Raw genomic sequence first — 27051 nt, forward strand, 5'->3', positions numbered from 1 at the left:
CTGGCTGGAGTTCAGCACTTTATTGCCAACGCCTTACAGGGCACTCAAGTTGCATTCGTCACTTTTCACTTGAATCATCTGCAACAAACGGCCACAGGACGCTGTAATGGTAAATGCACTTTTATGCAGAAGACTGACCTAGTATTGTGCTACAGGCAATAATTTCAGGCCCCAATCGATGAATGTTGATATCCCCACCCCGTTTCACAACTTATCCATTTTACTTTCGGCTGCAAGATATTGCCGTGCTAGGTGATATCATGGGTCGCGCATATCAAATTTTTACTGCGCACCGAGATTCATGTTTTACAGGAAGCCAGCTGGTTACGGCAAAACAGCGGATGACAATTACGAAAACATGAGGCCTTCGCAAGAAAAAAACTAACAAACAGCGACGCATCCTTATATAACTACTGTCTATGATCAATAAGCCGGTGCACGTAACAAAAAGAAGTCGCAAGCGCTTAAATAACACTGAACACATGTTTCGCACAGTAACGCGCGCTCGAAGCGGCACGCCATGCAGTCGCGTAACACACATCGGCATAAGATTTATCCCACCACACAATACGGCATTCACTGAAATAAGTACCAGACAGAACGGGAATGACCTTTTGATTGTTCGTCATTGACGGCTGGGTGAGCGTCAGCCATCCTACCAAGGATGCGGCAGACGCGCAAAAGCTGCGTGAGGGCTCACTGGCTGGCCAGCGGCCTCCTCAGCACTGAGATCATCTGGACTAGCAGCGGAATGCAGCTCTTTGGTGCGTGGACACTGGATGACAAGGGATGCACCCGGTGTGCACCGCTCACCGGACACCGCCAGTGTCCACTGGCCACTCACCAGCACAAAATAGTGATAAGTTCATGGCAACAGAGCGTTCTCGTTTGCAATGCCGCGACACTGTCCGACGCGTGGCTGCAGCAAAGCGACCTGGTGGCGCAAGCTGAGACGCAAGTTCCAGATGTCGCCAAGAGATGTCTAGACGGCCAGCCACCGTGACGTCACCGTGAGAAGACCGGCGATCGTGAGAAGGCTGCGGGTCGTGACGCGTGTCGCGGCACCGGTCTGCATCGCCGCTGGGTACTCGTCTGCGGCACCACAAGACGAGTTGTGGAGGGGGCGCAACATCGCACACAACACCACGCCAGATGCTCGTCAACGTCAAGACGACGCGGTACTTCATGGACAAACAGCTGAAGCGAGCTTTACATGCAACGGACGGTGTTTCAACATAACGCCTGTGGACCCGGCCCTGATGCATCGCCACACAGATGGCCTTAAATTTTCCCTAGCACAATCATCTCTGTCGCACGTTGAGCGATGGAAGCCGCCGGCTATGCCATATGGTACCTGTAAACGTTGCGAATAAGGCGCATGCACGTGATACGGCAATCGGCACGTCGCTATTGAATTATGCGCGTAAAATTCGCCACAAAGCTCCACTTAAAAAAACAAATATAGACGTGCGAAAAGTCAAACCATCTACAGCTTTCCTTAGTGCTCGTGATACGCCTGAGAGCACGCACGTGCTACCTCACCGCATGTGGTTGCGAGCCGATACAAACAAATCCATCAACACCGAAAATTCTTGGAGGCGTATCACTGTAAGACGTTCTCATGCGTATATATATATATATATATATATATATATATATATATATATATATATATATATATATATATATATATATATATATATATATATATATATATATATATATATATATATATATATATGTGTGTGTGTGTGTGTGTGTGTGTGTGTGTGTGTGTGTGTGTGTGTGTGTGTGTGTGTGTGTGTGTGTGTGTGTGTGTGTGTGTGTGTGTGTGTGTGTGTGTGTGTGTGTGTGTGTGTGTGTGTGTGTGTGTGTGTGTGTGTGTGTGTGTGTGTGTGTGTGTGTGTGTGTGTGTGTGTGTGTGTGCACGTGCGTGTATATGATATACAGTAAATTACAAGATCTCCTTGCTTCTCCTATGCCCCGTATTTCTTGAAAAGGCTTCGTTTGACCCCGGTTTAGACCACTGGTTGTCTGTCCTATCGAAAAGTCAGTTGGGTTTTCTGGCTAAGCCCTAACCCATCGTGCATCTTGAAAGCTAGCCACTTTCTTAAGCCAAGATTAGACTTGATTCAGTGAAGTGCACATACCGATGCCATTGACAGGCATCGTTATTTGTTTTTCACAAGCGTAATTCTTGCACATTCTACTTCACAGTCAGGAAGTATCAAATGTAACAGATCTGGCGCACCCTCGGCACGAGTCCTCCATCGCCGGACGGCGGCGGCAAGTCGATCTGCGTGGCAAATTATCTAGGATGCCGCCTGCGAACTTTGGCGCCTCTGAAAACAGCAGTTACCTCTCTTTGCTGTTCATATGTTTCATGTCCGATTTCACGCTTCTTACCTAACCCGACTGCGCCGATTGTGCTCATGGTATTAAGCTGCGCCATTGTAATAAGTTTTCTGAAGACGCTGGTACTCTGGGTCTGGGTGTATGCACGTGGACGGCTTGCACCTGCAGTTTGACCCCAGCTGGTGCAATATTGCATCGTTTTCTCTGCCCAGATATCCCATCTTGACCCAGGCATGCTCCCTGACGTGAGATTGACTTTGCCACTCCTACCGTCTTCACAGTTAGGAGGATAGCCGTATAGCATGGCTTGCCACACGAAGCACGCAACCATCCTGGTGCTCGGGCAGAGCACACTTCGCAAAACAGTGGTCTGCGTCTGCGACACATACAAGCACGTTAGACCCGTCCTAGAATACAGCAGTGTTGTCCGGGCAACCGCAACGCCGCAGTGGTCATCCAACTTAAGCGTTTGAAGGGTGTCCACTACAAGTTCCTTTAGTGGCTGGCTTCTGTACCAGGCACGTTTCATGCAAACATTAATCACGGCGCGCCTTTATCATAGTTTGATATGTGTCGTATTAAATCTCGACCTTATACAACGTGTAGGGTCGAGATTTACATATCACAATGCCCTTTTACAACGTATACTGCAATCAACCTAACTGTCCAGGTTTGTCCAGTGTCCGGGCTGTCCGCGCCTCTTGGCCATTTTGGTCTTTTTCGGGGCTGCCATGGGCTTCGTATACAGTCCTCAGTGCGACATTCGACATGCCCCCTCCGCAAGTATTGCCTTTCTGAATTCCAACAGAACTGTTGATTTCTTTTCGGTCTCGCACCATTCTCGGCAGGTTCTCAGGGTGCCGGGATGTTCGGGTGCATATATGTAAGACGATATGGTACCAGGTTGAAGAGTGACTATTACGTCTCTAGCGACTATGGCTACTTATGTGTAAACTGTAAGCAAGCTCATCATTGCAAAACAATTTTGTGAGCTACCTAGTGACTTAGTTGCGTTCACCAATTTCAGTACAAGTGGACGCTCTGCTTTGTCGGCGCTCGAGCAGACGCCAACATACGATAGCCCCAATGAAGTTTTTTCTCATCTTTACATGACGAGGGCCCACAGACGGCCCCGCTCTCTCGGAAACGGAATAAACTCAACCCAACGGACAGAGCCATCGGCCAGCCGCGGGAAGCTGCACCAGATCAGTGTCATTGGGCATCCATACGAGGACTATCTGACAGGCAAAAGCATATCAGCAGAGTAAGATTATGGAAATCAGGTTTTTTTCTAGGCAGAAGCACGTTTGCTATGACCGTGAGGCAAGAGACATTATATATCAGCTAGCGCATCAAAGCATGCGACTATATCAAACAACCAGCAGTTGTGGACCTGGACACGTCAGATCACGTCAGACACGTCAGAACGCGTCTGACCTTGCGTGCATGCCTGTTACCGCATCTACTTAAGAATTAAGCCATGTTACGACAAGAAGGCGTGCTGCATTGGGTTTATTAAACTTCACCAAACAACGTTCATGCAATCTACAACATGTAACCTGGATCATCAAAGTAAGGAAGGTGCCTAGAATGTGTCTGAAATTTAGTGCATAAGAGCCCGTTCAAAATAGTAAGACTCAACCTGTTTGTAATATACATGACCATCCCATGATTTGGTACTTAGGCATGTGCCAAAACAATACAAGGAGGTCATTTACAACACAAATTTTAGGACAGAGGTATTATATCGGGCAAATGAATGCGAAATATGCAGACACTTCTTCAAAAATTCTGTCACGTAGCGTATAAAATGCAGCCTCATGATATTATTACATGCGTTGGAAAATGGCTTAAAAGTGAATCACCTAAGTTTCCTCACTATGAATTAAGTAAACCTAAAGTACTCCAAGGAATACCCCGCGATCCTCTGCGGCCTCTTCGCTTCGCGAACGATTGCGATGTTCTGCGTAAACACCATAAACATGAACAGAAATGCTGGCTTTGCCTGGCCCTGAACACCTGGTCAGACTCGCACCGTGTGGAGCCGGGCCGGGCCCCTGCGGCCTCCGGTCAAGAGCAGTGAAGAGGAGCTGATGCACTGGAGTCTAGCGGTGGAGGGCGATCACAACCCGGCCTTACCCGTAAGATGAGCGAAGTAGAAAACATTGGTGGGGATGAGATTTGTGATCTTCTGACCGCCAAGCATACCTTGAATTAAAGTTACCAAAAGGCCGTCGTATTATAGCCTGCTGTCTTACGACCAGAATTTCCTATAAAAATGCGTCACAAATTGGTATTCATCAGCTTGCGCATCACACATAAGGAATACAAAAGAAAACAAGAGAAAAAGAAAGCAAAAGGCTTCACGCCTGCCGGTAAACTCCGCCACCGAACCGTTAGAAAACGCCTTAGAGGAAGCGAGGGCTCAGACATAAAGCTATGTGAATACTTCAAGATGATAAATCGGCCAATCATGCCACAAAGGCTACAGAATATTCTGAAATACTCACTGGATTTGAGAAGTGCTATTCACGCTGAACTGATCTCACTTTAGACTATGAAAATGGCCATCGTTCTTTCAGGTTTACAGGCATGTAAACACGCGGAAGCGCACATTACATCTGATGGGTCTCCACATGAAATAACGGGTGTTACCATCCGTGTCGTAACACATTGCTCGTCAAACGTATTCAGAAATAATAAGTCACTAGGAAAGCGAAACAGTTCTCAGAGTCACAGAAAAAAGCAGAGATGCCTCATTTCATCCTGGGGCGCTTCTGGGTACTGAAAACCCGTTTAAACTTTAGTGGAGCCCGTTGCTACCGTGAATTGATCTTCTGGCCGCACATCGACGTCCCACCAAGTCCCCATAGACGGGCTAGTCAGCGTCTCCGCTCTTGTAATTCCGGCGGGCTCCAGACGGGCCCGTGCTTCATATGTGTCAAGGTGAAGTTGCGGAAAATCGTGTGCGGTGAAATCATGCACTACGTGTTTCTCGGCACGAAGTGATGCTGCGTAATGTGAGGTGTTGACACTTCCAATTAATAATTATATATGTAATTATTGTATATATATATATATATATATATATATATATATATGTAATGAACACATCGTCTTTGGATTTTGACTGAAGTGGTGTTTGGTGTGATTTCTTTGGCAGCATCAGTCGCTTGTATGTTCTGATGACATGACAATACTCGGCCCCTATACCTTGTCCTTCAAAAGTTTTTAAACCGTTACGAGAACTACGGCAACTAACACAATGCTATTTGTAAGACACAGACGGTGCGCGCAGCAAATCTATCTAAAATAAGTTCTAAGTTGGAGCTGATCAATCTTCATGCGTGCAAATATGCTTTGATGTGGGTAAGCGTGCTGAAATATTCTGGTTTTTGTACGTGATTCAGGTAAAGGATGCCATCGATGTGCCATCCAACAACGAGATCGCCTGATGTGGTGCCGCAAGCGTGTATTATCTGCTCGGTGTATTTTCTATGTGTTGTGCAGTAATGTTTTCATGCCAAACACAGCTCAAAGCTATGCAGAACTCGTGGAGGAGGTCGGATTCACGCAACAGTGCTTAGGAATTTCAAAGTACGTCATAGCAGTTACGTCAGCGTATGTTAAGCTCGTGCCAAGTTTTGCGCCGCCTCTACCACATTTACGTATGAGCGGCTAGATACTTTTCACGTTATATATTCGAAGGCGGCGCGTAAATCCCTTGTAGGTCTTCACACGCTACGAACAGTACCGAGACGTTCTCTTTTAACGGTGACATTCTAGCGAAGCCTCTGTTTCCTTCTAAAAATAAATTTCTGTCGCAGGCTCCTGCGTTTTCAATTTCTGACCTCCATAAAGCCGGCAACCAGACGCGAACTACACTGTAATGGCCAAAAAGTAAACATAATAAAGAATGAACAGCTATGGGCCATTATTGGACGCGCGCCTACCAACGCAACGTCGTAACGTCAAAGTCGCCGACCGGAAACAAGACGCAGTGCTCTAGCGTGGCTTGTTTTGCGGACGAGGCTTGGCGACTCCAGCTGAATATTACAGTGAATGCAGTGTTTGATGCATTTTTAGTGGCATGGTTTTGTGGAGCACAGAATCTTGATGGAAATGATCTTCCAACGGAGAAAGGTAATTCGTAAATGCATGTGTTTCCTGCTAGAGCATGACCTTAATCATACCCGGGACGCATTTATCAACGCTAGTCGATGCTGAGATCGCCATGGTTGGTCAACTCAGGTCGTTCATTATATGTAATCTTCCAGTTTGCGATATCTTCACCTCGCGTTGCACGGCGGTCAGTGGAACTAAGCTTCGCTCGACAAAGGTGTAGTCAAAGCTGCTTCTGTATCCGCTTCCTGGGACGAAGGCGTCGGAGGCCGCACTTGGGCCGAGGTCTCCTGTACTTTTTGGCTGTTCAAGACAAGACAAGACAAGACAAGACAACAAGACAAGACAAGACAAGACAAGACAAGCCAACGTAGGTCTTGCAAAATCAAGAACAGACGCGAGGCATCGGAATAGGATTCAGGCCTAAAAAGACCCTGCCGAACAGCACCCCTAAGCAGTGATGACGTCATAGCCTGGAAGGACCCATATGTCCCGAGTTCGCTCCCTTCTGGGTGAACTCATGGCAGCGTCAAACCGCATTCGTTGAGTCTTTCACAACATCCATGTTGATTATTGCGATAGGCGTCCACAGCTGATTATCGACGTTATATAACCAGAGGACTGGCGCGTAAAAAAGAACGGCAAAAATTGTAACGCAGTGTCTCAGAGGTGGCAGGAAAAGCGATTGCCTCCGTTAAACAAAGCAAAACGCAAAAAAGCACAAGCAGATATATGTAAAAGGGAAAACACCAGCCGTTATTTACCGCCATATAAAAGCACGTTCGGAGGATGGTATGAGAGCCATGTTAAACCCATTAAGATGCAGTTCAGCCACTAACTGTATGCAAATACTGTTGACCGAGAACACCTGGTTCAACCAAAGACTAGAGACCACATGACGCCAGTGCAACATCAAGATTACAGATGCTTGAGGAGTGGCACAATAATAGCACAGGATGCTATATTCCTTCGAGACCAAAGAACGTGACCAAAACGCTTGTCGTTTTTCTTCTGGAAGCAAGTTTCTGACTCAAGATTCCATTGCCAAATCTTCTGGACACAAACACTCAAGGACGAAGAGTTTGGACAAACTGTAGAGAACGATTGCACCAGTCCTCTCCAGAGACTACAATTAAGTTATCACCGCCCCCTCAGCCCGACCCTGCAGGAATAATGCGAGATATCCACCTGCTAGCGATGTAAACAGTTTCGACGACGATCTTCCTGGCGATGGTACCTGGACCCGCTCGACCGCCTAGACGTTCACGGTCCCACGGTCTGACAGTTGCTGTCACACCGCAGTGCCGTCGGTATTGCTGACGGATTGCAGACGGGTGTTGATAGATTAAACAATATGCAGTGTGAAGCTGACCACCAAAAGTGGCAAAAGCCCGATCAAGCTGAAAGAAATCAGGAAGCAACAGCTAGAACAGTTTGGTTGCCTGAAAGCCACTCAGTGGTCTGTATTTTGATAAGCACAGAAGAAAAAATATTCGATAGAAGTGCCTCAGACACCCCATGCGCACGTGGTGCGGCTCAGCTGATAGGTCATGATCACCGCCACAGATACACCTGCACCGGAAGTCACAATCGGTTCGATGCATCGTTCGCACGTAGGTAACGGCGATATACCCCGCACTTTAACTGTCCGGCGCCTATCCGCCACATCGCAGTAGCGCCTGCAATACGGTTTAACGCGCCGAGCGCCCAAATTGGCCACATTGGTCACATTCTTGGCCACAGGCCACAGGCCATAACCGCCTTTATCAATTCGGCAATTGCATTACGAGTGTAGCCATTGGCTCGCTCGCGCGGGAATACCTCGGGAGTCGCCTCAGCGGGTGAAGCATTTGAAGTGATGATGGGGCATTTGATGACGTTTGGTTTTGTTTCGAGAAAGTGGGGTCTATTAGCAGAAAGCTCGGAAGACTTCTTAACAAAAAAAAATCTTTGCATTTTTCGACCTTGGCACTCTAGGTTCCCGGTGTTGCTTCGGGAACAATTTACACGATATGCAGCAACGAAGCTGTAGAACAACGACGTTCACCACATCCGCCCTTGTATCATTACATTCGCCCTATTCTGAATCCCACGAGGCCTTGTTTGTCCGGGGTAGGCTACATACGCCAGCCATGACTGGGCCAAAGTGCCCCTGAAGGGCGCCCCGTCCGAGCGCCAAGCACAGTCCCCAAAGGGGTCCTTGTGCGGGCTTAGTCCCAGCGCATGGATTCCTAAGTGAGCAGAGCTCTGCCCACCGTTATCCACTCTCCTTCATCCCATACCCCTGAAATGGTCACGCCTGACAGAAAGGGATCTATTTCAACAGCGAAACCAACCAAGCGTGAAGCAAATTAACTGAGTGGGCGTCTGATGAACCGGTGACGCAGACAAACTAACTGAAAGAAGTATGTCTCTCCTTTCATGTTACCTCTCGATTGTGCCAATGTCTGGCACTTCCACAGCTTAACATTTACTAACTGAAAGAAATGAGTCTCTCCTTTCGTGTTACCTCTTGTTTGTGCCAATGTCTGGCACTTCCATAGCTTAACAGTTACTAACTGAAAGAAGTGAGTTACTCCTTTCATTTTGCCTCTTTTTATGCCAATGTCTGGCACTTCTATAGTTAAACATTTATGCTGGGGTGATTACTTCTTTCCCCACTCCATTTGCCTAAATCCACCAAGTATAGTACATCTGCCTAGGGCCTGGCTCTATTTCTTCCCACAATCGTATTTGACGTGTTCAGTGTGAGTGTTGACACGTAAGCTGCAAAGATAGTTTTACTAATTATTTCTTTTAAGCTCTGCATGACTTTATTATAGCTCATAACCAAGTTACGTTAGCAAAAATATGTTCATGGCCTGCGTTCCTTTGAAGAGGTGCTCAAGGCATCTTTACTCCAAGATAGCATCACGCCGGAACAATGTAGAAATAAAGATTACGAAGATGTTTCTCGGTGGCGCACTGCCACACTTCCTGTGACCTGTACTAGCATAGAACTTAGAACGAATGTGCAACTTGGCCGCACAGTCTGTGGCTGCTTTGTTTTACTGTAGATTGCGGGTTGAGCAGGTCCCGGCCGCTTGCAATGCACATGAGCGGGTCCGAGTCGGGTCGTGTTGTCCGCTGAGTCTGTGGCGAACACAGTCCAACTGCAGGGTCTGTATAGTGCATGATGCGAAGGCAGGAGCTGCCACCCTTTAGCCGGCCTCTTGGAACACCCACTTTACTCTCCGCTCACTATGCCCACCAAACTCCTCCACAAGTTGTCACGTCACGTGACCTGAATCTGGTGCTGAAGAGTTTTGGGCTTCGGAGTAAGTTAGTACCGATGTTCATGGCTTAAGCCATCTTTCCAGCCGGTTTACGAGACTCCGTTCTGGACCTCGGCCAGATTGTCAGATACGAGGACGTTGCGGCGAGGGCTACGAGCTGTCCGCCAAGTACCGACAATTGCCTGTGCCTCTGGCCGGCACGAGTCCTAGCAAATGGAAGCCAACATTCCTCCATGTACATTCGGCCACATCGCCCTAGAAGCTGGCGCATGTACCGCCGCTCTGGCGGACCCGACGCGAGCGGCAGGTACATCCGGTTGCACGGGTCCCCGGAGAGTGGAGCGCCTCCGCTCGGGCTCGGAGGAGACAAGCCCCCATCGACGGAGGAGCCGCTCCTGGTGTGGTCCGCCCCCAGCGTCCGTCCCCGGTGTCCGCCCCCGGTGTCCGCCCCCGTTGTCCACCCCCGGCGTCCGCCCCGGTGTCCGCCCCCGGTGTCCGCCCCCGGTGTCCGCCCCTGGCGTCCGCTCCCGGCGTCCACCCCCGGTGTCCGCCCCCGGCGTCCGCTCCCGGTGTCCGCTCCCGGCGTCCTCCCCAGGGCCACGGCGCGCTCGGCGCGGGGAATCTCGGGTTTGACCAGATACGCCGCCCGTGCTGTACCGGGACAGGTGAGTTGCTTTAGCAGGAGAAGCAATCTGGGGCTAAAGCGGGCGGAAGTGGCTGCCGCGGCACACGGACAGCACAGTGTAGCACGGACAGTGCAGCAGAGGTATAACACAGGCGGTGTGTAGCATCGCGCACGTTGACGCGCGTTCAAACCGTAGATTGAGTCTACCTGAATTCGTTTCACACAGCCTCAAGTTAACGTGCCAAGTCAGATAATGGCACATAACAAATTTCAGTCACGAACAATTCATAGTTGCAGCAGGAAAACGGCGCGTACTTTGCGAAATGTACGTCGCGTACCAAGATACCTCTACTGACAGCGACCCACAGGTGGTAAAACGGAAGCATGAAGAGCACGGGGCTTTACAACGACTACGTTATCCAGGCCCAGCCATTCTCCGCGAGGACACGAAGCAATTACACATTGCAATTCGAAACCATCCGCGAGTCGAGCTTATCATCGGGCCAGAGCAGTGCGCTGGGACGCATTCAAACGGAACGCCGCCTGCATAATTCAGGTGGCTGATCACGGGGGCGGCCGTCGAACCCCGCGCCCGGCGCCGACGGCGTCTCACCGGCGAGCACGTGTACGGTGACCATGACCTGCTCCAGGCCGTCCGGGTCACAGAAGTACGCGCCAGAGTCGGCCGGCAGAGGCGCGCTTGATGATCACCGAGCTGACCGTGCGCTGGCGCTCGTACGAGGTCCGCACGCGCACCCCAGTCCGTGACCGGTCAAACTCCACCAGCTGCGGGGCAGGTGCGGGTACGTCAGGCCACGACAGGTCAAACTCCACCAGCTGCGGGGTAGTGCGGTACGTCAGGCCACGACAGGTCAAACTTCACCAGCTGCGGGGCAGTGGGGTACGTCAGGCCACGACCGGTCAAGCTCCACCAGCTGTGGAGCATTGGGGTACGTCAGGCCACGACAGGTCAAACTTCACCAGCTGCGGGGCAGTGTAGTACGTCAGGCCACGACCGGTTAAACTCCACCAGCTGCGGGGCAGTGGGGTACGTGAGGTCACGACCGGTCAAACTCCACCAGCTGCGGGGCAGTGGGGTACGTGAGGTCACGACCGGTCAAACTCTACCAGCTGTGGAACGGCGGGGTACGTCAGGTTACGACCGGTCTACCTCCACCAGCTGCGGAGCGACATAGTAGGTCAGGTCACGACCGGTCAAACTTCACCAGCCGCGGAGCGGCGAGGTACGTCAGGTCACGACCGATCAAATTTCACCAGCAGTGGAGCGGCAAGGTACGTCAGGTCACGATCGGTCAAACTTCACCAGCTGCGGAGCGGCAAGGTACGTCATGTCACGATCGGTCAAACTTCACCAGCTGCGGAGCGGCGAGGTACGTCAGGTCACGACCGGTCAAATTTCACCGGCTGCGGAGCGGCGAGGTACGTCAGGTCACGACCGGTCAAATTTCACCAGCTGCTGAGTGGCGAGGTATGTCAGGTCACGACCGGTCAAACTTCACCAGCAGCGGAGCGGCGAGGTACGTCAGGTCACACGGTGATACAAGAGAAACAAAAATGAATCGCAGACATGCATAACTGATCTTGAGCTGAAATGCATGAGCTGAAATGCAATGGATTATTGGCACCACGGCGATGCATTTACTGCACATTTGTTGAGCTGGAAGGCACATATTCCGCCGAGCCCGTGCACATTCAACGCCGTCTGAACTAATCGAACGCTCCCTATTGTGTACCACTCATGTTTTGAGTGCTCCACGGGCCCTTCTGCATTGTGCATTGCCCGTTCGAATAACAGGAGCGTAGACAAGGCAGTAAACCCAGCAGTGGCACCCGACGCACCGGAACACCAACATGGGAGCGGGTGCACCGGTATGAGCACTTGAGCCAACAATCGCCGTCTCCGTGGTGCACGGCATAGATGCTAGGCTCGCACTCCGACAGCAAGGAGACGAGTCCCAGTAGGGCACACCGTACAGTGGGGTTACCATAGGGAGGACAGCCGGCCCCTGGCCGAGGAGGCTCGGCCAAGCCCGGTATGATTGTACCATTAAACTGTGCGGCATATAAATACTGCAGCACTGTACGGCGGTGCAAAACCCTTCGCATCTGTGCGTGTGGCAAAAGGCCCGAAGCAAAGTTAGCTGATGAACTGGAGCACTACTTCTTGGGCAGTGGGCTCGAAGTTAGCTGATGAACTGGATCACTACTTCTTGGGCAGTGGGTTCGAAGTTAGCTGATGAACTGGAGCAGGACTTCTTGGGCAGACAGAGGGTTCAAGGTGTTCGTGACAAAGTTCGCCCAGTGGGTGTTGGAAACATTAGCTAATAGATGCCCGTGCAAGCCAATCGAATGAATTGAAAAACTCGACGTTGCACTCTCTTAAGCATCAACTTGCTTCACATCCTTGATAGTTGCGAAGTGTATACAAGTCCTGGTCATGTTCATTGAACGTCATTTTAACCAAACTGTTCAAAACAATTTCCTTCTAAATAATGAAACCACGAACTCCCAGCTTGTTTGTGAATGGCTGCAGTTTTGTAATTGAGAACATGACAAACTTACTGCCTTACTGCGGAGCAAGCATTTAACTGTACGTTAATGCGTTTACTGACGAGCTCGAGTGTACAGCAGCCGACATTCGAACAACATACATGCAAAACGAACAAGCTGTGATTGTGCTGGACAGTCATCCAATGCATGTAAAGCGCATTGACAAGAAGACATTCGGTGGGAATCGCTTTCATCCTGCGTTATATATAATATAAAGGAAATAAAACACATCGATCGTTGGTGGTAGGTTCAACATGATATTAGTTCGCGGGTAGTGCCAGTGATAGGAACCATCGATCAATGCGTCCGTGGAGGTATCGGCACTTTGTAGGTAATTGGCTTAGTACGACCAATTCCAGCAAACGTCATATCCCCGAGTGTTCATGATAAATATCGACGTTCAATTACTGGGCAAAACAGGAGTGGCTAGCCGGTTGGATACCGAATGAGCGCGAGGATTGCGCAAGGACTAACTTGAGAGGACTTGCGAAAGGAGCGCAAGGATTTATTCATTGCGCAACAACGCAAGGAATAAACGTACTTATCAAATTACAAGGAAAACAAAATGGTGAGTCTACCTGTATTAACGAATAGCCCGATATTTAAATCGATATCTGCGTTTCAATTTATCGAATTAGAGCCATGTTCTCAAAGCTGAAATGGCATTGTATTTACTATAGCATAATGCCATATACATGTGAATATATATATATATATATATATATATATATATATATATATATATGCATTATTGTATTATTATATTATTTTATATATTGTTATCTTATATATATATATATGTATATATATATATATATATATATATATATATATATATATATATATATATATATATGCATATATATTTAAAATGACATTTTGAATGGCATTATATTCACACCGGCTGTGATTGTTGGCCCTATGTATGGCCCTCTCGCCCACGAAGCCCATTATCATCACAGCATCGGCCGCCGCGGGGCAGGCGAGATTGATCGAAACGCTATTGACGCATGCTGTGCCGCACGGCTTACTCCACGACGGGTCAGCCTAGTATCAGTAAACAACGCACCGTTCCCATCCAGTCTAAATGAGCATTAATCGGGCGCGCAGGTTCCCATTCAATGCGGGGGGAGGAGGGGGGAGGGGGGGGGGGGTGGTAGGCAGGTTCTTCCATCCACCCCACCCGCCCCCAATCTCAAACCTGAACTTAAGTCCTCCTAACTATGAGGAGGAAGTGGTCCTGATGAAGGGAGAAACCGGCTTGTTGGCGAGTGTTATGGGACAGGTTTCGTCATTTTTCACTGCTCGGCCCGTCCAACATATTTTACGAAATGGCACCACTGCCACAACAACCTTGACTTGGAATTGAATATGGGTGCATTTTACTCGCGTAAGACAGCATTTTCTTACTTGCAAATGGTTCGCGGCGGCGCCCTGCACTACGAACTTAACTCTTGCTGGATCTGTTTGTGGATCCAAAATGGCTAACACCAAATCATCAGATAGCTTCAATAACTATAGTGACGCATCGTGCATACTGATAGCGAGTTATTACCAGCATGACAACCTGTTATATGTCGTTTCAACTGTCCCTACGCATGCAACTGCATCATCATCACAGACAAGCAATGCAGCTGCAATGCTGCAAGAATAAACAGCACTCGTGCGGCGCCCAGAGCGCCAACTTTATCAATCGGAACTGCGGCTGTTGAGCCGTTGGTTTTCAGCCGGCATGTCAAGAACGCGGCGATCCGAAAGCTCGATCAAGATAACAAACAACTTAATCAAGAAGGTATCGATATCCTATAAACGGACCGAAAGTCGTTAAGCGGCTAATGCTAGAAAACAAACGCGAACGTGGGATATCGAGATGGGCTTGGACCAAATTTGGCCACCCAGTAACTATAGAGTCTGGATTTTAGGAGACAGCCCAAGCTCTCAATCTGGCAATTTCGGCGTTTATGATGTTGACGAGCTGGAGCATAGCGCTGATAGGACATGAAATGCTTCTAATAAACCAAGTTTAGTAGTGGTATTTTCTATAATGGGGCGTAAAATTTTGCACAACCTTCACGAAACAAAAGTTGAGTGCGAAGCACTTGGCTGACAAAATTCTCAGACATAGAAGAATCAGAGATCGCCATTGCGTTGTTAACAAACAACTCCGTGGACGGCTTCACTTGACGCCTGATTTGCCGTACGACTAAACATTTGCATCGTAAGTAACATAGCCCGCCACCCCTTAAATAGCATTGCCTAAAGCGTAGTATGGCAAAGCGCATACAGGCATTCGGGCCTCGAATTATACTGGCCATGCATCCCCGGTCCTGGTGAAAGGCCTGTTGCATACTGCAGACGCACGAGGACGAAAACAGAATGTATTTGCCGGAGCTTATAACACGAAGTCCCGGTAATCACAGGGCGCTGAAGCTAGGCTTAAGACGCGATGCGGAGGGGATGTCTGTAACCTGGTGACCCAGCCATCACACGATCCCGTTCAGTCACAAGACTGCTTATACGTCCATCACATCCACATGGACACCTTGACGCAGTCTGGCGTTCGCTGGACGCGCCACTGCCGGCGGCGGCGCGACCTTCACTGACCTTGTCATCATGCGTCCAGCGCACATTCTCGGGCACCTTGTGCGCCCGGCGGATGACGCAAGTGAGGTTGGCTGTGCTGCCCTGGTTGATGTACAGCTCAGGCCCACCCAGGATCTCGACGTCAGGCTCTGTAACAGGCGTGCGCGGAGCTGGTGACAGCGGTTGTAAATTTTAACTAGCAAAGTGATCGTAGGGGTGGGGCGCCATATCTGCGCCGGCCTGGCCGTTGCCCAAAGCGCGGGCTGCGACCGGCCACATCACGCCTATCGGGACTTCAGGACGTGTTCGGCAGATGAAACAGTGCGACCATCCTGCGTTCGTGATGGCCATGTGATCTGCTTGATGGCGTGGCGGTGGATCGTACTCTATGGTGTCATTTATCGCTGTAGGTAGACTCCAGGCTCAGAAACAAGTCAGGAAAGCGAACTGAAGCTTTCAGCGCAGATTGATGCGAACCACAGATTGAGCCCTCTTAATTGAGCTCTGGCGTGACGTCACCATATGCGCAAGCAAAGCTTAGCAAGACACGTCTAAACGAGACGGATTAAACCAACCGCGGCGTCTTACCCACCCCGTGATGGCACACCGTGACGTAAAGAACTGCGCGAGACGGTAAGGATGTGCCAGGGTAAAGGCTGCTGTCAGGGAGAGAGTTACGTTGATGACAGTTTTTACGACGCTGGAATTATCTTTTTAGAACAGCGAGCTAGTACTCCTGAGCGAAAATAATCAAAACGGTCTTAGGAGACATTTTTAATTATCTGAAATATTCTCGGTCTCTCCCTTCAGCCATTCCTCCCGTAGCTGTGAAATCAATCCACGGAAATTAAGCATCCATGCTGGGATGACCGATAGGGCTGTCTTTCACAACTTGAGAGGAACTCAAAACGGTACATGCACTGAGAAGTTCTCATTCTCTTGCCATTTCAGTCTTACGAACCTTAAAGCGCACGTCAAAACGCGCGTGACAGCTTATTTGATCAATACTTGCAAGTCATGTTAAGTAAAATTAATTTAAAAATTGTGTTCAAACTGGCACAGATGTACATATGCATTGTGCTAAAAATGACCGACTTCTGAAAAGGTTAGTGGCACGTCTACCCATAATAGTTGCTATGTATTTTGCCTTGCTATTTTTCGGTACTTGATTATTTTGCTATGTCATAAGTGATGGGAGCAATTTTTCTCAACTTTAACTAGTGCAACTAGTGCCATTTACCAAAAAGCAAAAAAAAAAAACCACACACCAGCACACAGACAGGCTCACAGTGCTGGAGTGCCACTGTCCATTCGTCGGCACTTGGTAGACGCAGTCTTTGAATGGCTTGGCGAGCAAAACAAAACTCAGCATTCATGGTTCATGAGCTGTAATGCAAATGTGTCTTTCCAGAGTTAACAACCTATTTTGTACAGCAAACGGGCACCCTAAGATGTATGCTCCTTCTACAACACACGTTCATGCCATGGAGAGGCATCTATTTTCATGACTAAGTTATATTCCCTGCAAAATAAGAAGGATAGCAAGAAAATTGGTAGATATGGAAATTAACAAACCGAATTATCGAGGCATTCATTACGACTAGTCCCGACTTACTTATTTCTTTGCGTTACAAAAACGAGTCAATGATACTTCAGTACTACAGGCAACAAGGTTGGAAGGAAACTTTTGTACATGGTGTATACTATTTAGCACACGAACGAAGTAAGACATCATTTTTATTTTCACGTTAAAACCTAATACCTCATCTCGTTTAGTTGAGAGAGAGAGAGAGCGAGAGAGAGAGAGAGAGAGAGAGAGAGAGATAGAAAAATAGAGAGAGAGAGAGAGAGAGAGAGAGAGAGAGAGAGAGAGAGAGAGAGAGAGAGAGAGAGAGAGAGAGAAAGAGAGAGAGAGAGAGAGAGAGAGAGAGAGAGAGACCGGGACCGGACCCGGACCCGGACACGGACACGGACCCGGACCCGGACACGGACACGGACCCGGACCCGAGGGACCCGAGGGACCCGAGGCCCGAGGACCCGGACTCCCGACCCTGACGAGGACGCTAATCAGGCTCCGCTCGACGTGGGGAGCATTCTAGACCGTGTCAGCGCCTCATATGCGGAACATAAAATCCAATGTGCGGCGCCAATGCGCACATGCCATCGATTTAGTCGGGGTGCCCAGCGCCTGACCGTCGGGGTGCACAGACTGCGCACTGTCGTACCGCGAACTAAGCGGCTCACGGTGAGCTTCTGAGAAGCCAACTGGGCACCTGCGCTAGTGGATCCTGCGAGACGGCAAAACATTTCACAAAGAGGGCTCAAATCCTGGCGGGCAGCTGGGATCGGTCAGGGCTCTAAACACCTGTAACGAGCCCGCGGACGGCGACACCCTCAACTCTTGGCCCTCCCAGCGACGCAAGGGCGTGGGAGATGTGTGCCTCTCGACTTGGTCCTGTGACAAGCCTCGCGACCAAGTTCATCACTCTCTGGACTCGAGATGGGCGGCACTGGGTGGCTGTGTCTCGAATAGATAGGCAGTAAAGGCAGTGGCAAACATGCGGGCCTGGACAAGGGGCTTGGGAAAATGGGGCGTTGGCAAAGTTATGGAGGGATCAAAGAGCAGGTTTAAATTTCCGGGCGACGAGGAATATGGGTTGCTCCCAAATCAAATGCTGGCTGAGCAGTACACTTGAACTCAGCCAGCAGGGGACACTTGAGCTGCTCAGCCAACAGCACACTTGGTGCACTGCTGGCTGAGCAGTAAACCAAGAACCTGTGCCGAGTGGCGAGGTGAGATGACGGCGCATGACGGAGTGGTGCGAAAATTTGAAGGCTCTTGATTACAAAGCGACATGGTGATGTCGGACTCGCTGTTTCCATGTCGAGGTTATCAACATTGACTTTGAGACAGTGTTTCGTGATGTACTCACCGACCACATTCAGGTGAGGCAGTGCCTCACAATGCACTCACCAACCACAATCGGCAATGAACGGCATACTTCTCAGTGTATTCACCAACCAGTCAGGTGAAAACACGTGGTATGCATTGTCATCATGCGCATGACGTCATAGCTTACTCACCGACCACGGTCAGATGTAGGTAGTGCGACACCGGTGGCGAGGTGCTGACCTGGCAGAAATACCAGCCAGCGTCGGCGTGCCTCACGGAGAGGATCCGCAGGCCCCAGTCCTCGCTGTACTCCTGGTGGAGCGGCTGGAACCGGCGGTCACCGGTAAACAGCATCAGCCCGCCGGTCAGCACTTCGAAACCGCGGCCCCAGGACACCTGCGGACAGGCACCACAATGTGACGACACACGAACAGGTGGTGTTTCAGGAGCGGCGATAATGTTATGTAAGGGAGAGTGGGAAATGTAAAGTATGGCTGGTTTGAATCTAACAGGATTCACAGAAAGAGAGAGAGAGAAAGACAGAGAGACAGGGGAGAGAGGAGAGAGAGACAGAGAGAGAGAAGGAGAGAGAGAGAGAGAGATGAGATGAGAGAGAGAGAGAGAGAGAGAGAGAGAGAGAGAGAGAGAGAGAGAGATTATAGAAGCATACAGAAGAAGAAGAGAAGAGAGAGAAGAGAAGAAGACAGAGAGAGACGAGAGAGAGAGACAGACGACAGAAGACAGACAGACAACAGACAGACAGACAGACAACGAGACACGACAGACAGACAGCAGATCAGAGAAACAGCAGACAGAGACATGAGACAGAGAAGAGACATAGAGAACAGACTACAGAAAGACAAACATAGATGAGAAAGAAGAGAGATCAGAAGAGATAGACAGGATAGAGAGAAGAAGCAGACAGAAGACAGACAGAGAATAGAGACGACAAGATATTAGACCGACAGACAGTAGACAGAGAAGAGACAGTACAGACAGCAGACAGACGACAGACATAGAAGACATAAGAAAAATGAACAACTATGAGAAAAAGAATCGAGTGAGGATAGAAGAAGAGGCAGCTGGTCAGATATAGCCGGAGACAGTGAGAGAAGGGTGTAGAGACATAAGAGCCTGCCGAGGACGCGTACTGGATGGGCAAACGAAAAATACAGAAAACCAGTCACCGCAAGGAAAGAACAATAATAGTGGAATAATGAAAACAAAATACAAACTTATATTGTGAGACTCAAGAGGGCAAAAGCATGAAGAAGTGCACTTGAAGAGTAGAGATCAGCTTTTGCGTCAGAGACGCTTTCTTCTGATATACATTATGTTTGATTGCTCACTTAACGGGAGAGCGCCACTTTCTGAAACCATCGTGAAAACCATCAACGGGACAGCATTCAAGCGCCGTTACGAGAGATGGCACTTGCAGAGGTATAAGGGCCATACAAATTTTAACGTAAGAAAATCATTTGATTATAGTAGTGGCTGTCAGATAGTTGAAAACATATGGAAATAATAGTCCCACTTGCTGTTTCGAAGAAGAAAGCCGACCTTTCAGGAAGGCATACACAAAATACACTTAACGTACTACATTTCACGAATGTGACTGGATGCATGTTCAAAATAAAACACTGCTAAATTCAGCCTCAATTGACAGGTGATTCTCCTCATTTCATACACATTTCGGAAGAGTGAAATGCTCTCCACTTGTTTCTCAAGGTACACTTATTGTAAATCAAATGAGGTGAATGTTTTTTTTACCTTCAGTGTAAAACTAAGCTCATCGCTAAGAAACTGTTCAGCCAGAATGTATCAGCTGACTAGAAGGCATTAGTTTCCGTCAAAGTATATAGCTCCTTCCAAATTGCACGCGAAGGAACACTCAAGACTAAAATTATAAAGTCTACCGAAAACTCTGGGCAGCAGATTTGTTCCCGTAGGTATGGTGGCACACTTTGGTAACTTGCAAGACAAAGTGGTGGTATCTTCAAGGGCGAATCCAGAATACTGTCTTCGGCGCTAGTGTAAGCGTGAAGGCCTAACCCACGCACTGTCGAACGACGCAAAGATTCCGCTTCTTTTCGCATCGAGAAAGAATACAGAACGTGCTTTCCTGAGAAAAGTTATGTATATTTTCGTCAATGTCTAAGCGTCTTTTTTGTCGGACTTGGGCCATGTGGGGGAGGGGGGGGGGGGGGCGTCACGGCATAGTTGGTCCGACTGGATCCAACTTTGAGTATCTTGTGCACACATGGCTGAAAAAGAAAACCTCCGCTCACTGGATTACGTAAGACAGCCTAGGTTAATAACTCTTGTGATATAGTGAGGCTCCGAATTGTAGATAACATGCTCCTTGTGGTGACATTACTTCCTGTGGTACAAATCAAACATTTCTCCCTGTGGTGAATTCTGCCCATATTTTCCCGTACACCTGCCATGTGTACCATGAGGTAACCATAATCACCTCCCGTGTACCTGCCATGTGTACCACGAGGTAACCATAATCACCTCCCGTGTATCTGCCATGTGTACCACGAAGTAACCATAATCACCTCACATGCAGTAAATCACCCACCAGTCCCTAAAATCCCTCCGTTGTTGGCAGCTGAATCCGGACATCCTATGGTTTATCTTTCTTAAGAGGATAAATACTGAAGGTATGTTTTGCTCTTGAGTAAAGGCCGCTTCACACCGGCAGCGGGGCGGGCGAGCGGAGCGGGGGCGGAGGGAGGGCGGAGCGGAACTGCCAGCAGAGGGCGTACACTCAGCGGGCGCACGCTCAGCACGGGCGCTTGCCCAGCGACCCGTGACCCCACCCGCTGTTGGCAAACAATGATGTGCAACGTGAAAATAGCATCTTATGTCAGCAAAGGCCGGGCATACCAATGACACAACAATGTAAATCAACTGTGAAATGTGCAATGTTTATCCCTCATTGCATTGTCAGAAATTCCGCAAGATGAAGAGTAACAAATTCAGTTACTGACTTAAAGTTGGCGGACAAATAATGCAAATCAAGGTACGTCTATTGGTTAGCAAGACCAAGGACTGAGGGGACGGATGTAGAACTGATAAAACGCAGCATTGGGAGTGGAATTTCGGTGGCTTGGACGGCGTTGGAGACCACAAACATTGCTTTCGTGCACCGCAGGAGTGAACATCACATATAAAACCCTAAAAATATAAATAAAAATGCGTTAATGGGGTGCACGATTTAACAAAAATATGAATATAATAATAATACATAATATGAATATAATAATTTGCTGTTATTTCTGACCATGAGTTTTCTTCTGTTCTGTTAATGACCTGTGTGCCACATCATACAGCCATCTGTAAATTTTGATAATTTTCAGTACTTGCTTATCTTCTTCTACACTCCAAAGGGACATATTCAATGGTAACTAATGTTATGCCAAATGCATAGGACAAGATCTCTCTACAATAGATGAAACAGGCCCATGCATCATGTACCCATTGAAGACTGATAAATTTATAACAACTATTTATAGTCGTGTAGGTAATCAGATCGGAAAGATTTTATCCCAACGCCAAATATTGGCTGGAAACACTACCAATGTCGTTGACAACACGTAGACAGATCATTCAGAGCCCATTTTCATAATGCAGAACGCACATGTAAATCTTAATATGTAGGGAAAAGCGTCTGCATGGCCCACATTCTCAGATTCCAGAGTCAAATTTGCCTTGGCTGACTGCCAATATTAGCATAAAATAAAGCCGGTAGCATGAAACATTCGGCATTAGGATATGTGCAAATTATGCAAATGCATAGTGACTCCAAAGTTTTTTAACATACTTTAACGCTGTACTTCTTGCCCAAAAATGTTAGCTAGGTTGGTCTTAAATACCTTTGATGGAATACTTCAAATCAATATAACAGCTCAGCACAGAGTTTATTAGGCCCTCGTAGGTGGGTGCACCAGAATTATTTACATTATAAATGCCATGACATTTTTGGCTCATGTATGTATTCGGAGTTATGGTTTCCAGTTAACTATGCTTCAAACTGAGTTCAATAGAAGGCAACGCAGCACCAAATTTGCCTGCTTATTACAATAAACGTCTTACCACTGTTACAAACGAGCAAAATACAATGAGCATGACTCTCATGCAAGAGCTATGTCCCCCGAACAATTTCAATGCCAATACGGTTTCCATTGACATTCGTGTTGGTGCATACAAGAAATGTCATAGCTTTCTGACACTAATTCGTACGTAGAAACAATGAATCTAGTTCACACAACTAACTTAAAAGCGTAGTGCTACGTAACCAGCTAGACCAGACCTTCAATGGAACAATTTTTTGAAAGAAAAGGTATTCGGCCCATCAGCATAAAATAAGACGAAGATCAATGAGTCAGTGAATAGAATCCATTAAAAGGATATCATTGACCACAAACGGGACGTCCGCCACCTTGTTTTCACCGTTACAACGGTCTGAAATTGTGTAACTTCTGAGCTTGCGCTTGCGCCCCGTTTAAAAAGATAAACGGAATCAACCTTTCCAAGCTGGCCCGCGAACGTAAAAATGCGAGGCTCACGCCGCGAAGATAAGAACACGAGCGTAGACCGTTCGGCCGCAATGCTTTTTCCACTTTTCCTGCCCCGCTCCGTTAATGTTTCGTTTACGTTCCGCTCATCCCGCTCCCGGTGTGGACCAGGCTGAAAGGGAGTGTTTCACATTTGTATAGGGTCTTGAGCTGGAATAGCCACTTGAAGATCATTCGATACAAGTCACAGACCTACCCTTCTTAAGACCCAAACCCCTCCAGTTTCTGAGCTACACGCCCGCAAAGATGTGCAGACTTTTCGGGAGGACTATTTCAAGGTCGCCCAGGCAACACGATACCATGAAAACGTCATTCAAATCCTGCCATTCCATTGCCTTTCCGCCCATCCACGCCAAGGAAAATGTGACTGACGACTCAGTTATTCATGTCTGGTGTATGTGAGCACGGTTTACAGATCTAGCAGTCATTTATTGGCTCTTAATCGACATTACGTAAGGTACGATGACGTAATCAACCAATACGTATTGAGGACGACATTAGCTAAGCAAAAAAACATGATGTTTAGAGCAGTCTTTTGCGCTGAAAAGTATACCGTTAGCTATAAGTGAGCTTATTTCATCATATCTGATGCTTGCCTCAACATCTTGGGAGGTGGAGCATTTCCTTTAAGTGCATTGGTATCCGGTTTGTGTGCGAGCTGGGACAAAAAGCAGATGGATGCACTTGCCTCGTAGCTGATTGCAGTCCGAGGCAAAAAGGCTTTCCAATAGCATAGAAATCAAACTCGGTGCGCCCTTCAATCCCGGAAACTTAAAATCAAGATATTTATATATATATATATATATATATATATATATATATATATATATATATATATATATATATATATATATATATATATAGGCTTGCAATAACCGGAAAAAGAAGGCCTTTCGAGCATGCTAAAATACCTACTACAAAACTGTTGCCGCTAATAATGAGACAAAGCGCTTGCTACCAAACCAAACCGTCAAATGTGACTACGACATGCAGCCGCCTTCGTCAGGTGCCCCAAACCATGCCTCGAGGCGAAGTGCAAGCGGTGGGCTCTCGTCCAGCGGCGCCGGCCACCCGCGGCGCTGGGGCGGCGGCGGCACAACACGACATTCACTTACTACCTGACGCGAGGCCATCCACCGCACGCGACAGTTGAGAATGACGGACCCGTTGACGCGAGCCGTCACGTTGCCAGAGTGCTCCTCGACAAACTGGGGTCCGCGCGGCGCCGGCCCACTGGCTGCGCCTGCAACAGGGATGGGTCGAAGTCAGCGCTTGAGAGCGGGCGCTGGACGCAGCCACAGAAAAGGCTCCACTTCTCCGAGCCGTTATTGGGATACCACTTCGCGATGCCTGAACCAAATGTAGCCGGACCGTGGAATATCTGGCTGAAAATCTGAAAACATTCTGAAGCATCCTCAGCGTTGAGAAGTGAAAGGGAAAGTCAGGGCGAAAAAGGAGGCGAAGCCTCACGAGTGCAGGATGTTTTGTTCGTTTCCGACACAAGTTTACAACAACGTGGCGACTGGCTAGTGCATCTTAACAATCATATTCTCGGTTGGATGGTCTGTGGGGCCCGCAAGATATATAAACACAGCCACCCACCGCAAAACTTATGCCACCAAACTACCGGCAACTTCATACTTATACCCGGCGCTCCTGCGATTTAAGAGGGCATCATAAACATCGAGCACGCGCGCGCGCGGCCTGATTACTAGCGGGGCCATCGGCGTCAGTCGGCGAGCTCGGAACCCATCCTTCAACTCTGCGGCTGACTCACAGGAGGTCCATCAATAGCCGGGACCCGAATTCGTCCGCGGCCACCATCTATACTCTGTATCACCGACATCGAGCCGGATGGGCCATTTGTTTTCATCGCCTCGATACGAGCGCCACCTATTAGCAGCATGTCGAACTGAACTGGGTCTGCAGTTGATCGATCATACTGACGATGATCTGCTACTCTATCCAAGCGGCGCTGGGCGTTTGTTTTGTAATTCCGCAAATCGGAGCTTTTCGAATCCTTCTAGCATTCTCAGGAGGTGCGTGATGCCTCACAAAAAAATGCCTGAAGGTTGGATCCGGGATGCGGATCGAAGCAGAATGTCCTTTGGCCAGACGAGCCCCGATGTAGCAGTTCCGATGGGACAAAACTTTCCCTAGATTGCCAATTGATAACCACAAGTGCCGTTCTCCTAGAAACCTTGACGCGAATATAGTATTTGTCGAGTTATTTATCTGCACGTGCAGTAGAGTATGAGTGCAGTAAGAGTGTAGCATGAGTGCAGGCATGAATGAAGTCTTACTGCAGTATTGCTCGTTAAATAGACATTCACGCACGTGCCCCACCGAACCGCCGGTCTGGAGATACTGATTACCTGCCGCCGATTCGGTTTGAGTCCGGTCGGTCAGATGAAGTTTCATAGAGAGTTTAGCTTTCTCTGTTAACGACACGCATCGCCAACAATCTTATCATCATCGGTGTTTAATTCAATGGCAACCGCTGCAGTAGTACAGCCGAAAACCTATTGTTCGAAAGGATCAACTCCACTAGATGCGTAGGGTGGTATTCAGTTTATAGCACGCTTGCCTTCTCCCGCTTTACCAACTTTGAAGGGAAAGTGAGTGAAGTCCGTACAGAAAACAAACTTTGCGTGAAGATTGGATTTAAAGCGACCAAAAACCGGCCAAACGGATGCATTCTTAACACAAAACGCAACAAAATTGGACGTGTTTGGGCTTCCAGGCGTCCAAGAATGGTCGACAGCGAAAGTGAAAGGTCCACAAGTGGACAAAAATTGTTCTTCGCTGGTTGCGAGGGTCGTGATTGGGCAATCATAGGGCTCGCTACCATGCCGGGCCGTTCTTGTCAATCAGGGGCATTCCATGGATTCTTCCCATTCACTCGAAAAGCTCTATACGCTATAAGCGGGCCCCATATGTTAACCAGCCGGGGTACATTCGATCGCTCAGGGGCCATTCACGTTGGTATCGCTTAACCTACCAACACACTCGCGATATGCTCATGGGCCCTCTACACCGGTCTAGGGCCCCTCCCATTCTCTGTCACTTGATTAGGGCCCTTCGCTCTTGCCGGGGCCCATCTGTTATACTGCTTAGGCACACTCGGTCCTTCGGACCCCTCCAAATTGTGTCTTGGGTGCTTTCAAGTTCAATGGACGGACTTACACTTTTGTCGGGACACCCATCTGTTTACCTGTTCGGGCACACTGGATTGTTTGGGGGTCCTACACATTGGGTTTTTGAATGGAGGGCCTTACGTTCCTGTTGGGGCCATCTGATAACCTGGTCGGGTACACTCGATCTTTCGGGGGCCCTCCACGCCGGATCTTGGGTACTTCTGAATTGCATGGAGGGCCCTTCGCGCTTGTCGTGGTCCGTGTACTGTTAGCCCGCTCTTGCACACTCTGTCGCTTAGGAGCCCTCTACATTGTGTCGTGGGTATTCTTTATCTGAATGGGGGAGGGGGGCCTATGCTTCCGTCAGGTTTCATCTGATAAACTGCTCGGGCACACTCGATCCTTCAGGAGCCCTCCATGCTGCGACCTTGGCACTTCTTACCTGAATGTATGGCCCCATGTTCTTGGCATGGGCCCTATGGGCCTATGTTCCATGCCATCTAATAGGTGACTTTGGGCCCATCTATTGAGTTGCTCAGGCCGGTGGCGGACACAGAGGGGGGGGGGGGGGGGCACGGGACCGTGCCCCTCCTTGTGCCTTGAGGGAACCCATATGCTCCGGAGGTACCATTACCGGCCGAACGGACGCAGTTTTCTAGCATAAAAACAACCAAATTTTGGCGTCTTTGGGCTACAGACGACACTCCTGACACTCTTGATCGATCAGCTTTTCCTCCGCGGATTCTTCCCATTCGCCCGAAAGGCCGCACTACGCTTTTCCGGAGCACTACATGCCAGGGTGCAGTTGCTCAAGCGCTCTTCACATTTGTGTCGGGTTCTTTCCACTTGCTCGGAGGGCCTTGTGCAGTTGCTTGTGCTGGTTCATGTAAGGTGAGGTACCGGAACA

The 27051-nt window shown here is 48.7% G+C and overlaps 1 protein-coding gene across 1 annotated transcript; it reads right to left on the reverse strand.

Moving 5' to 3' along the window:
* On the reverse strand, positions 1-25428 carry LOC119099717 (contactin-4). The gene is made up of 6 exons (XM_037222780.1): positions 25383-25428; positions 24126-24250; positions 18616-18820; positions 15553-15680; positions 10991-11163; positions 1-1092 (listed from the first exon to the last, which is right to left on the reverse strand). Exons 1-5 carry the CDS (start codon positions 25426-25428, stop codon positions 11038-11040), a joined length of 630 nt encoding a protein of 209 aa, XP_037078675.1. The 3' UTR covers positions 1-1092; positions 10991-11037.
* Positions 25429-27051: the final 1623 nt, after the last annotated feature.

The sequence above is a fragment of the Pollicipes pollicipes genome, unplaced genomic scaffold (genome assembly GCF_011947565.3).
Source record: "Pollicipes pollicipes isolate AB1234 unplaced genomic scaffold, Ppol_2.1 Scaffold_4881;HRSCAF=5763_pilon_pilon_pilon, whole genome shotgun sequence".
NCBI classification, from domain to species: Eukaryota; Metazoa; Arthropoda; class Thecostraca; order Pollicipedomorpha; family Pollicipedidae; genus Pollicipes; species Pollicipes pollicipes.

Coding starts and splice junctions, on each gene's coding strand:
- LOC119099717 (XM_037222780.1), bottom strand. CDS start 25,428: ATGAAACTTCATCTGACCGACCGGACTCAAACCGAATCGGCGGCAG. Junction 18,821..24,125: donor GGTGGATGGCCTCGCGTCAG/GTAGTAAGTGAA, acceptor GCCTGTCCGCAG/GTGTCCTGGGGCCGCGGTTT. Junction 11,164..15,552: donor GCTGGACGCATGATGACAAG/GTCAGTGAAGGT, acceptor CCTGCCCCGCAG/CTGGTGGAGTTTGACCGGTC.